Raw genomic sequence first — 22,892 nt, 5'->3', positions numbered from 1 at the left:
AAAATGTTAATCACAGTTTAAAAAACCGTTGAAAGTTAAAAAAAAAGCTTGGGCGTCGCCAAAGGCATTCACGGTATTATCCAAATCACACAGAGAAGATCCCAGTGGAATGGGCTTTTTACAGATTTAAAACAGTCGTAAACCTATTAAATGAAAAATGGTTAAAGCTTATCAGAACGTTTAAATAACTGCTTAATCTACTCTTAATACAATTTGCTGCCTGGGGGAGCGTTAACCTCCAAACCCCAAAGTTTTCCCGAATACGTCTCCCCTTTACAGAAATCTCGGTGAATTTTCGCAAGTCCAAACAAATTGAATAAAAAATTATAATTATAAGTGAGGTTATGGAACTCTTTCATGCCCAGCAGGATATCCATAATGTTATCGTGGCATTTGCCAGCTTGGGTGGCAAGGAAAAAGCGCTTATGGTGTTGTTATACCGTATTTCCACAGAGATCCATCCACCTTCCACCATCCGTTGAAGGGATGGTCCATAAGGTTTTGCCGTTCCAAAAACTTCCCAGTCAGTCCGCCATTAAAATATGACGGAGCTTGACGGACTTATTTATGCGGTAGTTAGCCCATGCTTTTGCGGTGCAGCCCTGTTCCAACGCAGTCCATCCCTGCAAAACTGGGTGGAAAGAGGGCATTAGAAGGGTTTGGTGAGAAAAGTAATGGCCTAGTCCCACAGCACCATTAACCATCCACCATCTCATTCGAAGACGGTTTGTAAAATTTTGACGTGCAAAAAATTTTCCGGTTATTCATTGACGGTGGAACTTACGTTCCTAACCGCACGTTTCTATCCGATATTTAGCCGATGTTAACTAACTTCAAAGTCATGCCGCGAAAGTCTTTGAATTGACATGGCGAACGTCTGTGTTTCTGTGAACCAGAGGCGTAGTCGAAAGAGGTTAATGCTCCATCAGGCAGCAATTTGAATACATTGTTATATAAGTCATTATTTAAAAGTTCAGATAACCATTTTACAACTAATCCATACAATTAAAATAAAATAAGAACCGGAAAAAGTACTTCTAAAAGAGTTTGATAGAGTGATACCCCGCTCAAAAAATTCTGCATGCGCTACTGTGACTTTTGATGGACGGTGGATGGTGGCTCTGTGGGAACACCAATCCACCATTCATCAAAAATCCCAACCGTTTCGCTTGCGATTTTTGATAGATAGTGGACTGGTGTTCCACCATCCAATTATAGCCGTTAAAAGTCACAGTGGCGAAAGCAGTATTTTTTAAGGGGGTTTTTAATTGTTCTAAACATACTTTTGCCTGCATTTATTTTATTTAATGCTATGGATTAAAGGATTCTGAACTTTTAAATAATGGCTTTCATCTAATCTGTGTACAAATTTCTGCCTGGGGGAGCGTTAGCCTCCTATCCTCCACTTCTCTTTCGACTTTGCTTTGGGTTCTCAGATAGTAAGATGGCCGCCATGTTAATTCAAATTCATTCGCGCCAAGGGTCAAGTGTTGCACCAAAAAAACATCGGCTCAATAGCGGCTAGAAACGTGCTGTTAGGAACATTAATTTCACCATTTAGGACTTACTGAGAAATTCTTCAAATAAAGTGGATGGTGAATGTTTTCAACATATGGACGTTTAAACTTTTTTATTTGCGTATATATCTGGTGATTACTTTCATGTTGGGACCATGTATTTATTTGAGTACCCTGGCTTTTCAGAAATTTAACAACATTTTCATCAGCTTCTGGGTTGCTGAATTGCTAAAATTTCAACTTAAATTAAGGAAAATGCCGAGGAAAAGCAGAAAAGCCGTTTCATTGCCCCACTGCTATTCTTAACAAGCATTTAGTAGGAGAGAGTGAATACCCTTGCTTTCAGCGATTTAACAAAATATTGTCAGCAGCCTATGGATTGATGCATTGCTAAAACTTCGCACAGTTGAATTGGCATGGAACAGCTGGCAAACAGCTGCAAGCAGCTGGCCGAAATTCAGCGATTCAATCGTTTCGGAATTACCCAAGCAGATTGAGCAGTGCAACAGACGGCGGAGTACCCCATTTAATTTTGTTGAGCCATGCCACCTGGCAACACTGGCAGACTTCCAGCAGCTGGCTTATCTTATCTATTTGTGTGGTATTTTTGGGTGCATTCCAAAAATTGCATTGTCAAAATCGGTTTTACAGCACGCTGCTCCTTGATCGTTCACCTGGCGGAAGAGGGCGCAGTTGATCTGCGAACAGAGTTCCACGCGCTGGAGTCCCACAGTTTTGCATGCATTGTATTTCGTTGTGCGATCGGTTGGCAAGGCACCACTTGTAGCATTCCGTAGGACAGGACAGGACAGGACAGGACAGGACAGGACAGGACAGGATAGCCGGATAGGATGAGCTGCTTCAGTGCGATGAGTGCCCCATTGCTAGGCGAGATGGAGCAGACCATCGGGATGCTGGAGCGGGGCACCATCGTGACCAAGCTGTACGGGAAGCAGCGGCGGCCGGACCGTCGCCACCTGATGCTCATCCGGGAAACGCGCCAGCTGCTCTGGGCCACGGTGGCCACGCAGACACCACGCACCGACTACGAGGGCGCCATCCAGCTGCGCGAGATCCGGGAGATCCGGGTGGGCAAGCACTCGAAGGAGTTCCGCCTGTCCGCCGACGAGTGCCAGCGGTTCGAGAGCAGCAAGTGCTTCGTCATCCTGCACGGCAGCCACTTCAAGCTGAAGAGCTTCTCGGTGGTGGCCCTGTCGGAGATCGAGGCGGACAACTGGGTGAGGGGGCTGCGCTACATGGTGCGGGACACCCTCGCCGCTCCCTACCCCCTCCAGATCGACCGCTGGCTGCGCCGGGAGTACTACCAGATCGAGAACGTCAACTCGCACTCGGCGAAGGCCACGGATCAGTCGCCGGCGCAGGTGACCATCAAGGACTTCAAGCTCTTCCTGGCCGGCGTCAGCTGCAAGATGACCACCGGCAAGTTCATGGAGCACTTCACCGAGGATGTGCGGCGCAAACACGACCTCAAATTCGATGACTTCTCGCGGCTCTACCAGAAGCTGCTCTTGCCCAACGGCTTTGCCGGCATCCTGTCCGGATCCGGTGCGAGTTCAGCTGCAACTGGCTTTCCCTACTCCGAGGATCAGATGGTGGTGCGGCCGGCGGAGCTGAAACAGTTCCTGGAGGCGGAACAGAGCGACGGAGGCAGCAGCAGCAGCGGCGGCAGCAGCAGCGAGATTAGCAGCGCCTCCATTGCCGCCTTCATACGGGACTTTGTCCAGGACGTGGAGCGGGATGTGCAGGAGCCGTACCTGACCTTCTCGGAGTTCGCGGACTTCCTGTTCTCCAAGCAGAACGACCTGTGGAACAGCAAGTTCGACTCGGTGTTCATGGACATGAACCTGCCGCTGTCCTCCTACTGGATTGCCTCTTCGCACAACACCTACCTGACCGGCGACCAGTTCTCCAGCGAGTCCTCCTGCGAGGCCTACGCCCGCGCCCTGCGCATGGGATGCCGCTGCATCGAGCTGGACTGCTGGAACGGGCCCGACAACCTGCCCTACATCTTCCACGGCCACACCATGACCTCCAAGATCAAATTCATGGACGTCATCAAGACCATCAAGGACCACGCCTTCGTCACCTCCGAGTACCCGGTGATCCTGTCCATCGAGCAGAACTGCTCCCTGGAGCAGCAGCGCAACATGGCCCAGGCCCTCATCGAGGTGAGCCCACTGTACTCTATGTACTCTATGTACTCTATGCAATTCGAACTTGCCCAACTTGATTGGCTTACCAAATGGAAAGTAGCTCTTACATGCAAAATAAGTTCTTTGAAACCATCATATTTCGATTTTTGTACGTATATGTTCGATGGTTCCGACAGTTCCGGCAGTTTTGTATATTTAAATGTTGCAATCAGTGTTTAAAAAACTGCTGTCCAAGTAGCAAAAGTCAACCAATTTGATTTCAGATATTTTGTATGTCAAAGGTGCGATCTTCACGACATTTATGCCTCGCAAACAGGTGTTTTTGTTTGATATCAGAAGTTCTTGTTTGAAATATGGTCAAAGTACCCCAATATTGTGACCACGACTTTTACAAAAACAAACTTTTAGCTATACTTCAGTTACGTGCATGCATCTCCCATCAAAATGTTGATATTTCCTGAGATTGTGCCTTTCCCAAATGCAGCAAGCTGATCTCTCGTAGCATTGGGCAGCATCCTATAAAGTGCACGGTTAAGATACATGGCATCCTTCCAACTTTTGGGACATACCTGAAGTGAATTGTAGCAGGGGTAAATCTGGGCTCTACCTCCTCTGAGCAATATACATCGTTGCTTAGCTCCAAGTTCAGTAGTAAACCACTAGGATAACTGGTCACCATACCACACTGCCTTGTACGTTAGGGTTCTTCTGTCGATGGAGTCAAACACAGCTCCCAAATCCACATAGAATGCGTATAACTTTTTCCCGCTGTCGATGCATCACCTTGCTATAATAGTCAGACTAAAATGTTATTTAATGTCGAATATCCTTTTCTAAAACCGGGTTGCAGTTCAGTTTCGATATCGCAGTTTCAGACGATCGATCAGTAGTGTAGAGAATACCTTACGTAACGCTTTCTGACAGGATATGCCTCCGTAGTTGAATGTTAGATGCGGTTTGCCTATTTTAAAAATGGGACAATTATATCGTTTTAAAAGCTTTTCGGGACTGTTTCCAATAACTAGAACTTGCTAAATGCAGTGACAAGACAGGCTTTAAACTGAGGGGTAGCGTACTTTATAAATTACGATGGTATCCTGTCAGGAACAGGTGTCTTTCGTTTTTCTAACGCCGCATATATTTTCCATTTTCCGCGGAAATAGCTTATGTTGGCAGTTACCACTGCGCTTGTCGAGTTTGTCGGTTTAGTTTGCCCTCAGTAAGTTGTTTCGAGTTTGTTTGTATCTAGTATTGGCAGTTTTGGTAATTCACTCTGTAAGGAAACCTTCGATTTCGTCAAATACCCTGTTGTTTCGGTCTAACTTCGACTTATAATTTTCCATACCAATCTTGGTAGAAACCCAAGCGGCTCTGTGGCTAAAATGTGTGTTGTGGCCTCTAAAGAGGCTTGATCAGGTTATGTTTGGCTGCTCACTTTGAAGTCCATGAAGCTAAACAGCTCTATCAAGTGTCGTCCATTTGGGTTTGTCCCTTTGTCCTTGGCGTTCATCGAAGGAGCTTGTCACTCAATGTGTGTCAAATTCCTGATGTTGGGCTTCTTTAAGCCAAGCATGGAACTCTTCTAAGATCATTACACTTTCATTCAGTCGAATGTGGCTTAAAATGTCGTATAGCTTCCCAGAATCTCTTTCAAATGGTTACAGTTAATAATAATATAGTTAGGTGCAGATTTTCATTTTCTACAGTCCTCAGATTGACTATTATACTTTCATTTATATCTATAAAACTAAAATTTTCCTGATGGTGGAGCTCTTTTTGTATTCCATATATATTTTCACCGCTTGCACGACCTATGGAGCTCTTTGAATTCGACTTCGACCGCATCCAATTTGGATTCAAGTAATGTTTCCCAAAGAATACAAATTCCAAACAACACTATGTACAGAGACAAATTAGAATAAATAAGCTCTTTTTTTTATTACCTTTAACTTTATAGGATAATATTCTTCATTTGCACTTGCATTTCTTCTTCCAACATTGCTACAAACCAACCAAGGCCTGCATCTAATAAATTTATTTTTGGTTCCCTTTACTTCTTTTTCTTAGAGTAAGAAACGTGTGGTTAATGATAGCCAAGTTCAAACTGTGTCCTTATATTTTCTTCAGTTTCCGTGACCCATACGAATCTCATTATTATTGAAAGACATCCAGTTTCCATCTATGTTGATGCTGTCGTTTTGTACATTTACTTTCCTTTCCCTGCTTACAACCAAAAGAATCTTTTTCATCTAAAGTGTAGACGCTGCCACAAACTGAACGATAGATGATTCGGTTTTGTATCATTTAAAGATCCAGCCCTAGATCTTTTGTCCATTTAATGTCCGGATAAGTATCGTTTTCGATATCGTTTTCGATATCATTTGGTCCACTGGGACTGTCATTTAGTGATAGATTATTATTAAAGTTTGTGCAAGTGCTTCACTAATATCTGCTGTACCTGTTGCTGCTGTTTCCAGGTGTTCGGGGAAATGCTGCTGACCCAACCTTGTGACCGGAACGAGAAGCACCTGCCCTCGCCCTACCAGCTGCGTCGCAAGATAATCCTCAAGCACAAGAAGCTGCCGCAGTTCGATGACATCAGCAACGGGATTTCGGGCACTGGGTCGTTGGGCCCCAGATCCTCGCTGGCCAGCGGAGGCGGAGGCGGTGGAGTCCACGGGGAGAACGATGGCGAGAATGTGCGCAAGGTGTTCAAGGAGGGACTGCTGTACTTCAAGGATCCGGTCGACAAGACCTGGAACCTTTACCAGTTCGTGCTTACGCACCAGGAGCTAATCTACTCCTCGGAGATCAACGAGTCGCGCAACGGGAACTCGGAGGACGACGACTTTGGGCTATCCTCGTCCTGTTCGCTGAACAGCAACATGCAGCAGAAGCAGAAGGACACGTCAGCCAACGATGAGCTGCACTTCGGCGAGAATTGGTTCCATGGAAAGCTGGAAGGTGCGTTTATGACAGCAATCTTGTTTCTCTTGTTGTACACCCTTGCAAATCCTCATTGCTTTATATTCCCGATTGACATTCTCGGACAGACATCAATTTTTACGACCCGATTTACTTTTCATTTTGTTTCATTTCGCATAAGTTAGGGTTCCTGTTTTCAGCTGTGTGATTGGTTGTTCTGGGTCAGCCAGAAATATTAGGACATTAACATGATTTCTATGATTTTCCTTCGTCATTTTTTAAAATCTTTTGATAAAATTCTCCCGGCTTAGGAAATTTCACGTAACGAGTTCTCTTGAATTTTTCCAAATTTTTTTAATTATGTCGAACTTATCAGTTTTAGTGAAAGGAGTCCGAAGGCTGCACCCTAAATAAAATGGGCATAAATAGATACAAAACGTAAATAAAGTACGTTAAAAAAAAGAAAGGAAGCAAACTTCGGTAAGTCGAAGTTCATATACCCTTGCAGCTATTGCAAAAATAACATATTTTTGAAAACGTTAATATTATGATTGACTTACGTATATGTTTAAAAACATTGAAGCTATGATGATTTGCAGCTCAATTATTTGATAGTTTCTATGGCAGCTATATGATATCGTTCTCTTCTATGGAAGTTATATGTTATTAGTCGTCCGATTTTGATGAAATTTAAACCGTAATTCTGAAATATTTAACCGTTCCGACTTACGGTTTAAATTTTATCAAAATCGGACGACTATATCATATAGCTCCCATAGGAACAATCGGAAAAACAAGAAAGAAAAAAAACTTCGGCAAGCCGAATATTTATTTATACTTTATATGCTATAGTCGTCCGATTTTGATGAAATTTAAACCGTAAGTCGGAACGGTTAAATATTTCAGAATTACGGTTTAAATTTCATCAAAATCGGACGACTAATAACATATAACTTCCATAGAAGAGAACGAATAGAATAAAGAATATTTAATTATTGCAATAGCTGCTAGGGTATATAAATATCAGCTTGTTGAATTTTTCTCTCTTTTTTTTGTATTTAAGTTTAAATTGTGCAATTTTGTTTCAAATAATTTTTGTTGCAAAAAAGTATTAAAAGTAGATTGTATAGGCCAACAGAAGTTTTGTGCAGGCCTAACCGCATACAACTATGATTGATTTGGCTTTTTTGAGCATAACTTCCCACAACCGATATAGTCGAATTACCCTGGGATATCCCTTATTTTTAGTTTAGAAAAAAAAACGTTTTTTTTTCTTCTGTTTGATTATTTATGTCAGAATGGCCAGATAATCGAAGTACAATTTTTGGAATTACTAAGTCTGATAACTCTTTGATTTGCTTTCCTAACAAAGGCGTTTAAATTTTCAAAATCACAGCCAAATTAAAAAGCTCAATTTGTAAAAAGCGTTTAAAAATTAAATACAAATATTTTCTGTGATGAATTTTTTTTACATAAACAGACGTGTGTCCATCATTTATGACAATTATACCGGTTCTCTAATCTGTTTTAGATTTTTAAAAGTTAATTTTTAAATGATCCCAAATTTCAGTTTAGGTTCACTTGCTTGCTCCATTGTTTTAATCTGTAGATATCACTTGATTATATATGTTTCAGGTGGCAGGAAGGAAGCAGACGACCTGCTGAAGAAGTATAAACATTTTGGAGACGGAACGTTTCTAGTACGCGAATCGGCCACATTTGTAGGGGACTACAGTCTATCGTTTTGGCGTAGGAACCGACCCAATCACTGCCGCATTAAGTTGAAGCATGAGAACGGCTCCATCAAGTACTATTTGGTGGAGAACTTCGTTTTCGACTCACTTTACTCCCTGATCGTTTACTACCGCAAGAACATGTTGCGCAGCTCGGAGTTCTCGATCATACTGAAGGAGCCTGTCCCCCAGCCGAAAAAACACGAGGATCAGGAGTGGTTCCACCCAAACACCACCAAGGAGCAGGCCGAGCAGGGTCTCTTCAGACTGGACATCGGCTCGTTCCTGGTGAGGCCGTCGGTGCAGAGCATTAACGCCTTCGTGATCTCGTTCACCATCAATCGGAAGATAAAGCACTGCCGCATCATGCAGGAGGGCCGTCTGTACGGCATCGACACGATGAACTTCGAGTCCCTGGTCTCGCTCATCAACTACTACACCCGGAACCCGCTCTACCGCAATGTCAAGCTCAGCCACCCGGTCTCCCAGGAGCTGCTGCGCCAGGCGCTGGCGGAGATCGCCCACGGCGAGCATGGTGGCGGCCTCGACGACAACGGGGCCTCCAACTACATGGGCTCCAACCTCGAGGAGTACGTCACGTGCAAGGCCCTCTACAGCTACAAGGCGAACAAGCCGGACGAGCTCTCCTTCCCCAAGCACGCCATCATCACGAACGTGCAGAGGGACAACTCGATGTGGTGGATTGGTGACTACGGCGGTATGATAAAAAAACATCTGCCGGCCAACTACGTTAAGGTGAGACCTGCAGTGCAGGGCAAAATAGTTTTAAACGGTCAATATTATATTATTAACCAAAGGACATACATTGAATTCATTTTGGTAATATTTTTGTTACAAAACATGGATCATCTGGAAAACATTTCAATTGATTTAGTTAAATAACACCATAAACAATGAAACAATTTTCATAAAATGATAAAATGTTTAAGAACAAACGATTTTCAACAACATTTTTAAAAGAACGACGGTTCAGTCACCACAAAAGTCAAAGATGCCATTTCGAAAAAACGCTTTTAAAGTTTTAAGTGAGCGCACAAGACAGAAGTCGACTCCCTTTCAATACTTATATCAGGACTTATTATATATACTTATTTTAAGGACTTATTAGGGTAAAAACCTCTCAAGTGGATCACTTCATTTTCGAAGGTCTGAACTTCATGGAACTTTTGGGTTCGCAACAAACAAAAAGAAGGCAATTTAATCGGTTCTGAAAATGTTAAGAATTACGAAAGTAACCAGCGTTCGGATAATTATAATACTCTCAGTAAGGGTATAAACAATACAAAAATACAAACACAGCAAAGCATTTTCAACCCTGACTAGAACATTGCCTCTCGTAAAGAGATCCCAAGATTAAATTGAGAAAGTAACTGATGCTTAACGAGAAAACTAACTTTTCGTGACAACCTAACTGATACTGAAAGAGAAATGTCATTGAGAAATAGATACTGAAAGTTCGTAATGCATGAAACTCTGACCTCACAGTGCAAATTCAAATTGTGTGATATCTTTTCGCTTTCAGGTTATTGATTCCGCCACGGAAGACTACAGCTCGTTGAATGAGGAGGGTACCGACAGCCGAACCGACTCCATTGAGATATTCGGGGCTGTGGCCTCGCTCTTTGAGTCCAGCGATCCGGGCATCATCTTCAAGCTGCAGATACAAACGCCAACGATGCAGAATCCGTTCGTGATTGGCTTCGACAACCAGGAAACGGCCTACGAGTGGATTAAGGCCATCCAGGAGGCGGCCCTCATCGCCAGCCAGCTGGCATCGGAGCGCCGAAAGAAGGAACGCACCGCCCGAGTGGCCAAGGAGATGTCCGACCTGATCATCTACTTCCGCAGCGTGCCCTTCCGCGAGCACTCGTGGATATTCCAGGAGATGTCCAGTTTCCCCGAAACGAAGGCGGAAAAGCAGTTCTTCCAGCAGAACACCCAGCTGTTCCTCTGCTACCACCGCAACCAGATCAGTCGAGTGTACCCGAAGGGCCAGCGGTTGGACTCGTCCAACTTCAATCCCATGCCATTCTGGAATATCGGATCGCAGATGATCGCCCTCAACTACCAGACGGGTGACAAGGCCATGCAGCTGAACCAGGCCAAGTTCAGGAACAACGGCCAGTGCGGCTACATCTTGAAGCCGGTGTTCATGAAGTCCGATGGCTTCCACCCCAACACTCCCTTGTCCGACCACTCCAGCGAGGTGAATGTGAGCATTCGCCTTATTGCGGCCCGCCACCTGTTCCGGGGTGGCAAGTCCAACAATCCGCAGATCGTGGTCGAGATAGTGGGGGCCAGTTATGACACGGGCGTCAAGTATCGAACCAAGGTCAACGAAAACGGCTTCAATCCCGTGTGGAACGAAACGTGCGAGTTCGTCGTGCGCAATCCGCAGTTCGCGATCCTTCGCTTCGAGGTTCAGGACGAGGACATGTTCGCCGAGACGCACTTCATTGCCCAGGCCTGCTATCCACTGACCTGCATACGCCAAGGCTACCGCAGCGTCATCATGTGCAACAAGTTCAGCGAGGAGCTGGAACTGTCCTCCTTGCTGGTCCACATCAAGATTGCGAATTCCACTTCCCCATAGTTAAGTATACTGGATCGATCATTGAAAGGTGTATGCATGTTCAGCTGAATGGATGGTTCGATTGTTTGAGAAACAATTGTAGAAACTGAAAGAGAGCAAGGATGCGAAGCAATTTGTCAGACGCTGTAAATACACCATGGCATCAAACTATGACCTGATTCTACGACTCATATTAGCTTTAGCAGGGAGACACATCATTTGATTTCATTAGGATTCATTTTAGTTCCCATCAGAGCTATACAATCAATAACAACACGGGAACACAGAATTCAATTTTTTTGAAATTTCCACGAACCATGTAGTCACACACACACATATCACATATTGGTTCCGACATTTCGACATTTTCAATTATGTCGCCCAAACAGTTTACATTAACCAATTGCTTGTGCTGAAACAGACTCTCTATGAACTATCGCACAAAAAGGTACCCAAATTTAAAATCTTACATGTTTTTAAATTACTCTTATTGTGAAGTGATTTAGAAATTATGGAAATAATTGTAATATTCTTTGTAATCTACTCTTCTCTCAATGTTTTCTTAAAGTTTTCATAAGGTCATTTTATTTGTAAAAGCATACTATGTTTTTTCTCCAAATTAAATAAATAAATAGCATAAATGCATCATAACAGTATTTATGAATTTATCTTACTGTTGTAGGCTGCCATAACTTATTTAAAATTGGAGAAAAGATAGCAGTAGATAATAACCCAAAAATTGTGCTTTTAATGCAATAAGGATCCAATTAATATCCTTCAAAATAATATTTAAACCGAAAAAAACACAGAAGCCTGTAGATTCCAAGAGAATTTAAAATTGTTTCCATTGAAGATATTTTTGTTAGAGGCGCTCTAATCTTGGAATAATTGTTAAAAATTATATATTTAACAGTGAAAATCGGTGATGTGTAGAGTGCATCAGCAAAAAAATATTAATTAATTCTAGTTATATGGGCCCCATTATTAAAAATGGCGGACTTTTACAGGGAGCACACATATATCATGGAAAAATACAAAAGGTTCGTGGAATTTTTTGGTTGTGTACCTGTGTAACCAAGATCGTACATACTGAAACTTAAACTAAATTGTTGAAGCCCCTACGGATAAGTTTAACGTTTTCTTCTTTTTTCTTTCTTTTTTCTCCTGAATCGAAGTCTTGTTCACCAATTAATGTTCCATTACCGTAAAGTTTTTCCCGAATATCGAATGCACCACCGAAATTGAACTAAAACCGGTCATTTTGATATATAAGGAAATTAAAAAAAAATAATTTTCTAGTACAGAACACGTTTAGCGTTTATTATTTTTTGTTTAGTTATACCTACATTTTGTGAAATTTTGAAAGAGTCATGCCAATCTAACATCCTTTATTCTTTCATCTGACCTAATGTCGTAGTCTATCAATTACACTTTTAGTTAAGACTTTAAGTCAAGAGAACAAAATAGCAAGAATAAGTTAAAACTATCCACGAAGGTTATTTGCCCTGAATTAGGTTTCGAACCACTACTTTTCAACATGTAGCCCTAATCCTGTTTTAGTTTCGACATTTAACTCTTACTTAGCCAAGTATAACCATTTTGCATGGATAAACTTAAATATTCAAAATATTTGTTTGACATTATTGATAGTTATTGTTTTTTTTACTTCATCATTAAAAAGGTTAAATATTATTTTTCAACCCAAAAATGTTTAATTTGTCGAAGGTATTTTTTGTTTTCGAAAGCTAAAAGTTAATCTATTCTAATCAAATTTTAATCTCATTTTAATTAAAATGGGCTAGAAGATACTGAATCACTTGTTGTGTATAATATCTATTAAATGAAACTTGAATATCGAACATTCGATTCGAAGATCAAAAGCAATTCGTGTGAATAGCAAAAGGGCTTAAAATGGACTAACGATTTAGTTTTATTTTCAAATCGAATAAATTATTTTATTGTCCCGCAAGTTAAGCTTTAAGTTCTGTTGATGAACTTTTGTTAATTTAAATGGTTTAAGCCGGCCAATCAGTTTTCCTTTTTTCTGATTTTGTTTGAATCGCAAACAACTAAAAATCCAACCGATCTTTATGTAAAACCCTAAAGTCTAACAGGTGTTTGTGTAAAGAGGCCTTTGGAAAAAAAATTATTTAAAAAAAAGTTATACACATTTTTAAAGAAACAAGGAAAAATATTACTGCAAATGTATCCCAATATATGTTATATTTCTTATTTTATGGGTAATTTCGAAACATTTAATTTAAATTTCCTTAAAAACCTAGAATTCTCCAGTTAAGCAAACATTTTTTGAATAATTTGTAGTTTTGGCTCATTACATTCATGTACTCCTTAAAGTGGTGAGGGTATAGCAATTGTTAAAACAAAATCTTTTGAACTAGTGCCTTAAACTGCATAATTTGAATTAACTTTAATTTAAAAAACTAGGAATAAGTGTCATTTCCAATAAACTATTCTCGAGAACGTCACAAAAACCAAAATGTAGCACTGGTTCACGTTTACCCTTTTACATAAATATATATATATATATTAATATTTCCTTCTTTTTGAGCCGCGTTTGAAAAATGCGAGTGCTTTGAGCTTTGCTGCTTAAGGGCTGATCAGATTTTTAACCGCTATTAATGCAAAAAATCAAAACAAAAAGTTTTAGCGTTCAATAACACAAATTGTTCATTATTTTAATACGGAAATCAGCTGTTTTAAAGAAAAAAGATTTGCACTTTGATAATCCAAAAATTATTCTTAAGAAGATTGTGGCTTATTTTTCTGCTAATACAAAATAATAATTTATATATTATATGTATTTTTTAATTCGTTCAATCAACATGGCATTTACATTTATTCATTCATATAGGTCAAATGATTTCAAATGCATTTATTGAAAGCAATCATACAGGGGTCCATTATCTTCTACTATTGTTTGTCCGATTTTCTTTCATAGAATCACGGCCACAATCTACAGATTTCCGGAAATACAACAAACATAGGAACAAAATTAAAATACCCACTTCATACATGCTCTTCAAGGGATACAATATACCCTTTTACTCCTCGAGTAAAAGTATCATAATAATAATTAAATTAAATTAAATTAATTCAAGAAACTAAACACATTCTCGCTTGACTATAATCCGAGAGACTTGCAAATTCTAAACATATCAAAATACTAAAGCTTAATTTATATGTAAGTTCGATAATATGCACTAGTCGATTTGAGGAGTAGTAAATAAATGCTCTTGCTTATGAGTGTCGAAAGGTTAACAATTTGAAAACTAAGCATTCCATTCGAATGCGCTTAGATTATCGAATTTTATTTCCACATGTGCACTATTGGATACTTCTCTAAACAAACAATTGTCATGCATTTGCATTTAATTATACAATAGCGCAAGTAAAACAAAATGTCGCGCAAGATCTTATTCGGTAATTTTTTGTCTTGAGTATTAGTCAATCATTTCATGTACCCAAAATGTATTCAAGTTGTCCTTTCCGTTTTTATTGAATGTATCTGTGTTTAAACCATATATTTAATTATTTTGTAATTTTGTATTTACAGTGTACACACAATATGTACAACATACATACATTATTTAATGCCAAATAAATGTTTTCCGGCGTTAGCTGTCTATGAATTATACATATATGTAGTTTTATTTTATGCGTTGGTAGTTTTTCATTCAGTATAATATGATTACAGTATAATAGCCAAATCCCTATAGGATTGAATTTGAAGGTAAGCATTTTAAATAATTCTAAGCATTTTTTATATAAACATAAAGTATTACGTATTACACTGAACATGTTCAATAATCTTACCAATCGAACGACTTTTTCATATAGCTCCGATAAGCACGATCAGGTAAAATGTCCCAAATTTTGTTGTTCTCGAGAAAGTTTTTACTATAACGTCTATATTTTCGTTGTTTTCTGTTCTTTATCCTGAGAAAGTATAAAGAGGACGTGGGCGTTTTTCATTTTTATACCCATTAAAGGGTATATTGTATTCGTTGAAAAGTATGTAACAGGTAGATGTAAGCGTTTCCGACCATATAAAGTATATATATATATTGTTGATCAGGATCAATAGCCGAGTCGATCAAGCCATGTCCTTCTGTGAGGGACCTCTATATAACGGCAACTGTAAAAGCTAGAGATTTTGGACTTGGCATGCAGATTCTAGAAGTTCCTAAGCAGTGTAAGTTTATTTCAAAACGGAGCCACGCCCACTCTAACGCCCACAAATAGTGAAAGTATGTACTGCCACTGATCGGTCGCTATTCTACCGCTGCTAGCAGATGAGAGAGAGAGAAAGAGAGAGAGACTTACAGAACTGTAAGCGGGTTACAGAACCACTAGGCTAGGCTACTAGAGATGAAAAAGAAGGCTGAAATGAACTTAGCACGCAGGATTATTATTATATTATTAGGCCTCAAAAAGTATTTAAAAGCGGAATATAATAAGAGCACGAAGTGAACCAAACCAAACAACAAATGATTAGAAATCTTTAGAACTCAAAACAATTATTAATATTTTAAATTTAAACTCTTGTGGAATAACAGTCAGCAAAGTCACTTAAATGTTATTGGAAAAAAGAATCTCAATTAATTTTTAAATGTCGGCCCAATTTGCACGGAATATTCCTTTTTTTTGTGTACAGTTTCACCCCATTACGAGAACTACTTTGATACGAGCTCATTATTTTTCCCAGATATGACTATCCCTTTCTATTTGATGGTGTTTTCGTAGTCAGATCATAAATTGTTACTTTTATTGTGTGATATTTATTGGACATGTGAGAAATATGATTTACTTGTAATTAAAATTCGCGTCTATGGTATTTGTCAGGGTCGAAATATGATGTAACGACAACGCGATCGCTGAATTTTCTTCCAGTAAGTGCCTGCTGAGCCTTCTGACAGTCGAGAACCGAGTTAAATTCGACAAAGACTTTGCCGCATCCCGGGACTTCCACGCCCTCAATGGGACGCGGTATCTCCACGCTTCGCACGACTCCGTACTTCGTGCACTCTTCCTTGATATCTTCCAATATATCCTCATACTCCTCCTCGTCCCGCAGTTCATCAGGGGTGACCATGTTGAGCAAGCAGAGTACCTCTGTCGGTGGCCCGGATGTGACCACATTTGAAAGACCCGGTACTTGCAGCATAACGGATTGAGTGGTGTTGGCAGCGTTCTGCGCGTTCTTTGCACCCACACTAGCACGTTGAACAATCAGTTTCTTGTCACCCAGCTGCATTCCATTCAAACCAGCAATTGACTTTAAAAAGTAAAAGACAGAAAATACTATTAGAACAAAGTTTGCCATAAGACTGATTCAGGTGAGCACAGTCTCAAGTCGATTGCAATGCATATGAATACGTTTCCTACCTGATCGGTGATGCTTAGATCCACATATTCGCAGAATGCGTACCCTTTGCTCAATCCAGTAGCAGCGTCTTTAACAAGGTTAAATGCTCGTAGCTTGCCGAACGACAAAAGCAGTTCCTTAACCTTTAAGAAAATGTTTCCGTTGGATTCAATTAATAACCATATAGACACCGTCTGCTTTTCTACAAACCTGATCGTCATTTAAATAATTTGGCAGACCTCCAATGAAGATTTTATGAGGGGAGTCCGGAACCACCGTCGAAATAACTCCGCTTGAAACTGTAAAATGGGCGAGTTGGCGTTAGACTGCTGACTTTGACCAGTGAACTGGAGCAGTGACTTACCAACAGCTGGCTTAATTGCTGGTGTATCCGTAATACCCGGCATAGGCTGGTAATCATGCGGACGCCTGATCTTCAAACTCTGTCCCTTTAAATTTATGCCGTCGAATGCCATGGCCTGGGTGGTTTCATCTATTGACCTGAACTCAAGGAAAGCGAAGTTTTTGTCCAGGTTTATCTGGCAAGCCAGGACCGGGCTTCCGGCCGCCTGTGCCAAGCCAACTAAATGCATCTGTTGGTTGAAGAACTCCATCATCTCCTCCTCGGTGACGCCAAACGGAATGTTGCCGACGTATAGGCGACGCGCCTGGCGGGTGATTGTCGATCCGACCACGGGCACCGCCGTCTGGGGAGTGTCCGGCACAACGCTGGCCGGGATTTGCCCGGACGCCTGCATGGCTTTGTACTGCATTGGGGTGATGTGCTCGAATCCCGGCGGCGGCACATCCCAGTAGAGCGACGGCTTACGCCGCGAGTTGCGATGATGGCGTCGGTCCCTGGAGCGGTCGCGATGGCGATCACGGGAGCGGGAACGATGGCGACGTCTTTCCCGGTCACGTTCACGATCTGCAAGAATATATGTTATACATAAATAAAAAAAATTCAGTCAGACCACCGGAGGCATAACAGCACTAGGCGTACAGCATACACGCTGATGCACATATACAAATAGTTTTAATGAATGCTTACTAGCATCTTTACATATCAATTACTTCACCTTTTCGCAAAAAACCAAGTGTTTATTGTTGAAAATCAATCATTTTTCCATATGCACAAGTTTTAATGAAACTTATGGCAAAACTACATACTATGTACATATGGATGTGCATGTATGTAAGCCGCCGAGGTTAAAAAAAAAATAAAAAAAAACAACCGGTCAAAAACTAGAAGCGGTTGACCGGGAACTTTCCGGTGCACAAAACCATTGAGAACAATAACAAAAAAAAACTGAGTGGGCGCGTCAGAATTGTCAAACAAATTTGGTTGCACATTTTCAATTTCTCAACTTAATATAATACGCTTGTATGTATGTATACACATACATCCATTTATGCACACTCGAGCATTTTAATGCGAGCCAATTATTTGTTAACTTCATTTAACTCACCATCGTATCCCATTATTATATGTAAATAAAATTAATATCTTTTTAAACGAAAACAATTTTTACTATACAAAATGCCGATGAAAAATGTATCCCTTTAATGCGTGTATTAATGCAGATAACTGCGAAACGATATAAAACAGAACACGTGAAAACTGGAGAACAATGGAATGGAACGAAGACAGTACTCTCGATTAACAAAGAGTTGCATTTTCAAAAATATCGTTCAGTGATTATCGGCATGATTTCTTTTGTAAGGTAGCTAAAGTAAATTAATTGAAAAATAATATTTCACCCGCTCCTTTATAATTTTCTAAAGTCTCTTGTTATAAGCGTCACCTAAACCTTGACATTAAAAATTACAAATATAACGTCCAGTTTCTTGCACCCCAATAAAAGAGACTGTGACGTCAGAGCAAGTTCGGCACCCTTTCAGGCATGCACAAATTGTTTTGTTTTGCTTGAAAGAGGCCGGTGTTTTGTTATTGAAACGACTATGAGCATCAAGATATATTTACCGTTCGACTACTATTGCCGGAAGAAGCCCACCAATTTGTACGGTCAAGTGCAGATAAATGAAGATAATGTCGTAGTGTATTACGTCCTGGAAGCTTTAGATTTGGAATTTGGGGACAAACCTATAAATCATGTATCGAGCAATACGCGTTTCTTGGGTTCTATTCTGAACGGGGACTTTAATGCCGACCAAAGCCAGTATCTCAAATTAAATATGCGGCTATGCTTTACGTACAACAGCAGTCAACCAAACATAACGCTGGTGTACATTGGGATCACCCCGGAATATCTGAAACACATAAAACTAATTCTCTATGAAAAGCAAATTATGCGAAATATGTTTGTTGGTGGGGAGTCTGTAAATAACCAAGATGCAGCATGCAATGATTGCGACTTTCTCGAGCTATCCAGATTGGCACAGGCCACAGTTGATACTCAAAAGCCAACTAATCACACAATAAAACGTGTCCTATTTGTGCTAACTCTCATTGCCGACTCTCCGATTTCAATATTTAAATGTGTTGTTGAAAATGTATTTGTCAATAGCATAATAATTCATACGACTATCTACAAGCACTTCAAGGAATGGCAAGCAACCTGTGATAAACGGTAATGAACGTAAAATAAACGAACTAACTTAATCGATACCACCATTTATTTTCGAAAACTTACGATTTAACTTGTTTATTTGTTTTGACAGTACTCGCTCGGCTAATATTGCTCTTGATAGAATAATTGGAGTTACATTGATGCTTATCCTTTTTTCACTAGCGACACAGCCTGGAGATTTTCTAATACCAATATCCCACGTAAGTCTTTCACCCAACGTTTAAAATAAAGTGACGTCATGTTTTCAATTTGTTAGTACGTGATTGACGAATTATACAGCCTATTAAAGGTTTTAGAGGGCAGTCCTATTGGCCTCAAGCTGAATATACATTTAAATAATTTCTTTCTGGACTGCTTTAAATACCACATTGAATTGTGGTCGACGTTTTTGGGTAAGTATTGCACTAAATTAATTACTTATCACAAGCCGAAGTTTATATACTCTTGCAGCTATTGCAAAAATTAAATATTCCTTAAAACATTTAAATTATGATTTATTTGTGTATATGTAAAAAACATTGAAGCTTTGATGATTTGCAGCTTAATTACTCGATCGTTCCTATGGCAGCTATATGATATCGTTTTTCGATTTGAATAAAATCATGGCGTAATTCTGAACTTTAAATTATTAATAAGTCAAAAAGAATTTTTAAATAAAATTACAAAATACAAAAGTTGCAAATATACAAATTTTTTAGGACTAGTTTGCGTAGAAACGGACGGACAGACGGACATGGCTAGATCAACTTTCCTAGTGATGCTGATCAAGAATATATATACTTTATAGGGTATATAAAAAGCGTATCGACCTGAGTTTAAAATCAGCTTTAAGCTTGAGCTTGATCTGTTTGTCTATAATATTAGAAGCATAGACCATGAGATCATGGAGTCATTGAGTAACATCAAGTCCTAGATTAAAGACAATTAAATTTTGTAGAATCCGCGCGAATTTTTCAGCTTAATATCTTTGTATATGACAGCCATTGACGGGGCTAGGTGTAGATTGACTTGACTGGATGTACGGTGGTTGCGTTTTTTACAGTTGACAATATACGCATACAGATTGCAAATTGACACGATTGAAATACATTAGGTTGGTTTATTGGTCCGTAGAGAAATCTGGTTTCCCATTCTTGACAAAAGTATTATTAACACCTAATAATTATTTTATTTTCAAAGATTTTATCGAACCTTTAGTGCGACAAGTATTTTTGGCAATCGGAGCGTTTGGGTCCTTGGGTCTCACATTCCAGATAGCGCTTCTAGTGGACTTAATATCCGTTATTGGATTACATTCACATTGCTTCTATATTTATACCAAAGTGTAAGTAGGAAATCAACTAATTAATGCATCAAATACATTAAATTAATAAGCCTTTTTCTTTTAAAATAAAAATTAATTTTAACAGGCTCTACAATGTAGAAAGAAAAGGTCTGTCAGTACTATGGCAAGTGGTTCGAGGCAACCGTTTCAACATTTTAAAAGGTAAGTTTACTTATTATGGTGAAACAAGAACTACGTTCTGTTTTTAAATCTTGCTTCTTTTTAGGTCGCATAGAGTCTCATAATTATATGAATCGGCAGTTATATCTGGCAACTATATTTTTCTCGGCCATTTTGTTCCTGTTTCCTACTACCTTTGTCTATTATATTGTTTTTGCTGCTGTAAGTTTATACATTACAAGAAATATTAAGTTTGATATTAACACTACAATCTTTAAAGCTTAAGGCGCTTACCTTTGCAACACTTAGCATTTTTGAGTTTTTCCGAAGGAAACTGCTGAATCTTCCGCTTGAAGGATGCATAAAATGGTTTATAAAAAGATGTGTTGATATAGGTGCGTGAATTGGAAAATGCGGACCAAAAAAGTTAAAAATTTTAAAATTTCCCTTTTTTCAGATTGCCTTCAAATCAAGGATGTTTCACCACACGAAAAGGCTTGTGTAATACATAAAAATCATAGAATCAATGTGTCCGTATATAAAATTCAAACCACACAAACCGAGCCAAATATGTAATTTTCAAAGAGAAATTTGACGTAATACCGTTAGAAACAAAATTTGGAATTTGTTATAAGTCTGTTGTCATATAAATTAATAAACGTAGTATGTATTTTTTAAGAGCTATATACTAGAGCTATATAGTAAGCGTTTTGACAGTATTTATATTCTTGTTGATTAAAGGGGTCTTACAAGTGAAACTTTTTCGTTTAAATCAATTTTTTTTTGCCTAATCGATGGTTTACAAATTCAAAAACATCCTGTGAAAGCGGCAAGGTCGTGCCCAAAATAGTTTTTGAATAGAGCGTTCTAAAGGCCGACTGCTCGCAGGCATATACCGCTGCACCTGAAACTTCGAACGCGTTTATATAGAAAGGAAGGACGTTTTTTATACCCTTGCAGAGGGTATTATAATTTCAGTCAGAAGTTTGCAACGCAGTGAAGGAGACATCTCCGACCCTATAAAGTATATATATTCTTGATCAGCATCACTAGGCGAGTCGATCTAGCCATGTCCGTCTGTCAGTCTGTCCGTTTGTCCGTCCGTTTATATGCAAACTAGTCTCTCAGTTTTAAAGCTATCTGCATGAAACTTTCCCAAAAGTTGTCTTTCTATTGCAGGTAGTATATAAGTCGGAACGAGCCGGATCGGACGACTATAGCATATAGCTCCCATAGGAACAATCATAAAAAAAAATAAAAAAATATTATAACTTTGCCGTTTTTTAATTTTTTTTTTAGTTCTTCGACATATAGTAATGGTTAGATATTTCAGAATTACGGTTTAAATTTCATCAAAATCGGACGACTATATCATATAGCTCCCATAGGAACAATCGGAAAAAAAATACAAACAAAATTATAACTTTGCTGTTTTTAAATTTTTCTATTAGTTCTTCGACATATAGTAATGGTTAGATATTTCAGAATTACGGTTTAAATTTCATCAAAATCGGACGACTATATCATATAGCTCCCATAGGAACAATCGGAAAAAAAATACAAACAAAATTATAACTTTGCTGTTTTTAAATTTTTCTCTTAGTTCTTCGACATATAGTAATGGTTAGATATTTCAGAATTACGGTTTAAATTTCATCAAAATCGGACGACTATATCATAAAGCTCCCTTGGGAACAATCGGAAAAATAATTGAAAAAAAATTATAAATTTGTTGTTTTTCAATTTTTTTTTTTAGTTCTTCGACATATAGTAATGATTAATATTTCAGAATTACGGTTTAAATTTCATCAAAATCGGACGACTATATCATTTAGCTTCCATTGGAACAATCGGGAAAAAAATACAAAAAAAATAAAACTTAGCTGTTTTTCAATTTTTTTTTTAGTTCTTCGACATATAGTAATGATTAATATTTCAGAATTACGGTTTAAATTTCATCAAAATCGGACGACTATATCATAAAGCTCCCTTGGGAACAATCGCAAAAAAATACAAAAAAATTATAACTTTGCTGTTTTTCAATTTTTTTTTAGTTCTTCGACATATAGTAATGGTTAAATACTTCAGAATTTCGGTTTAAATTTCATCAAAATCGGACGACTATATCATTTAGCATCCATTGGAACAATCGGGAAAAAAATACAAAAAAAATTATAACTTAGCTGTTTTTCAATTTTTTTTTTAGTTCTTCGACATATAGTAATGATTAATATTTCAGAATTACGGTTTAAATTTCATCAAAATCGGACGACTATATCATAAAGCTCCCTTGGGAACAATCGGAAAAAAAATACAAACAAAATTATAACTTTGCTGTTTTTAAATTTTTCTCTTAGTTCTTCGACATATAGTAATGGTTAGATATTTCAGAATTACGGTTTAAATTTCATCAAAATCGGACGACTATATCATATAGCTCCCATAGGAACAATCGCAAAACAAATACAAACAAAATTATAACTTTGCTGTTTTTAAATATTTCTATTAGTTCTTCGACTTACAGTAATG

At 38.9% G+C, this 22,892-nt stretch overlaps 3 protein-coding genes and 1 long non-coding RNA gene across 4 annotated transcripts; 2 read left to right on the top strand and 2 right to left on the bottom strand.

Annotated features, from left to right (window-relative positions):
* Nucleotides 1-161: 161 nt before the first annotated feature.
* Nucleotides 162-1,681, bottom strand: LOC121467991. Its single transcript, XR_005977988.1, has 2 exons — nt 1,569-1,681; nt 162-631 (listed from the first exon to the last, which is right to left on the bottom strand). It is a non-coding gene; the product is annotated as an uncharacterized LOC121467991 (long non-coding RNA).
* A 366-nt stretch (nt 1,682-2,047) lies between these two features.
* Nucleotides 2,048-13,145, top strand: LOC108141610 (1-phosphatidylinositol 4,5-bisphosphate phosphodiesterase gamma-1). Its single transcript, XM_017265066.2, has 4 exons — nt 2,048-3,706; nt 6,169-6,655; nt 8,252-9,105; nt 9,893-13,145. The coding sequence occupies exons 1-4, from the start codon at nt 2,369-2,371 to the stop codon at nt 10,961-10,963; spliced, it is 3,750 nt and encodes a 1,249-aa protein (XP_017120555.1). The 5' UTR covers nt 2,048-2,368; the 3' UTR covers nt 10,964-13,145.
* Nucleotides 13,146-15,697: 2,552 nt separating this feature from the next.
* LOC108141626 (splicing factor U2AF 50 kDa subunit) lies at nt 15,698-17,946 on the bottom strand. The gene is made up of 5 exons (XM_017265095.2): nt 17,798-17,946; nt 16,693-17,256; nt 16,539-16,627; nt 16,349-16,471; nt 15,698-16,238 (listed from the first exon to the last, which is right to left on the bottom strand). The coding sequence occupies exons 1-5, from the start codon at nt 17,808-17,810 to the stop codon at nt 15,777-15,779; spliced, it is 1,251 nt and encodes a 416-aa protein (XP_017120584.1). The 5' UTR covers nt 17,811-17,946; the 3' UTR covers nt 15,698-15,776.
* A 98-nt stretch (nt 17,947-18,044) lies between these two features.
* LOC108141606 lies at nt 18,045-21,068 on the top strand. Its single transcript, XM_017265060.2, has 8 exons — nt 18,045-18,919; nt 19,011-19,119; nt 19,176-19,311; nt 20,099-20,243; nt 20,329-20,405; nt 20,470-20,585; nt 20,644-20,758; nt 20,821-21,068. Exons 1-8 carry the CDS (start codon nt 18,291-18,293, stop codon nt 20,937-20,939), a joined length of 1,446 nt encoding a protein of 481 aa, XP_017120549.1. The 5' UTR covers nt 18,045-18,290; the 3' UTR covers nt 20,940-21,068.
* The last annotated feature ends 1,824 nt before the right edge of the window (nt 21,069-22,892 follow it).

The sequence above is a fragment of the Drosophila elegans genome, unplaced genomic scaffold (genome assembly GCF_018152505.1).
Source record: "Drosophila elegans isolate 14027-0461.03 unplaced genomic scaffold, ASM1815250v1 contig_149, whole genome shotgun sequence".
NCBI classification, from domain to species: domain Eukaryota; kingdom Metazoa; phylum Arthropoda; class Insecta; order Diptera; family Drosophilidae; genus Drosophila; species Drosophila elegans.
This window is presented reverse-complemented; position numbering and strand designations above follow the sequence as displayed.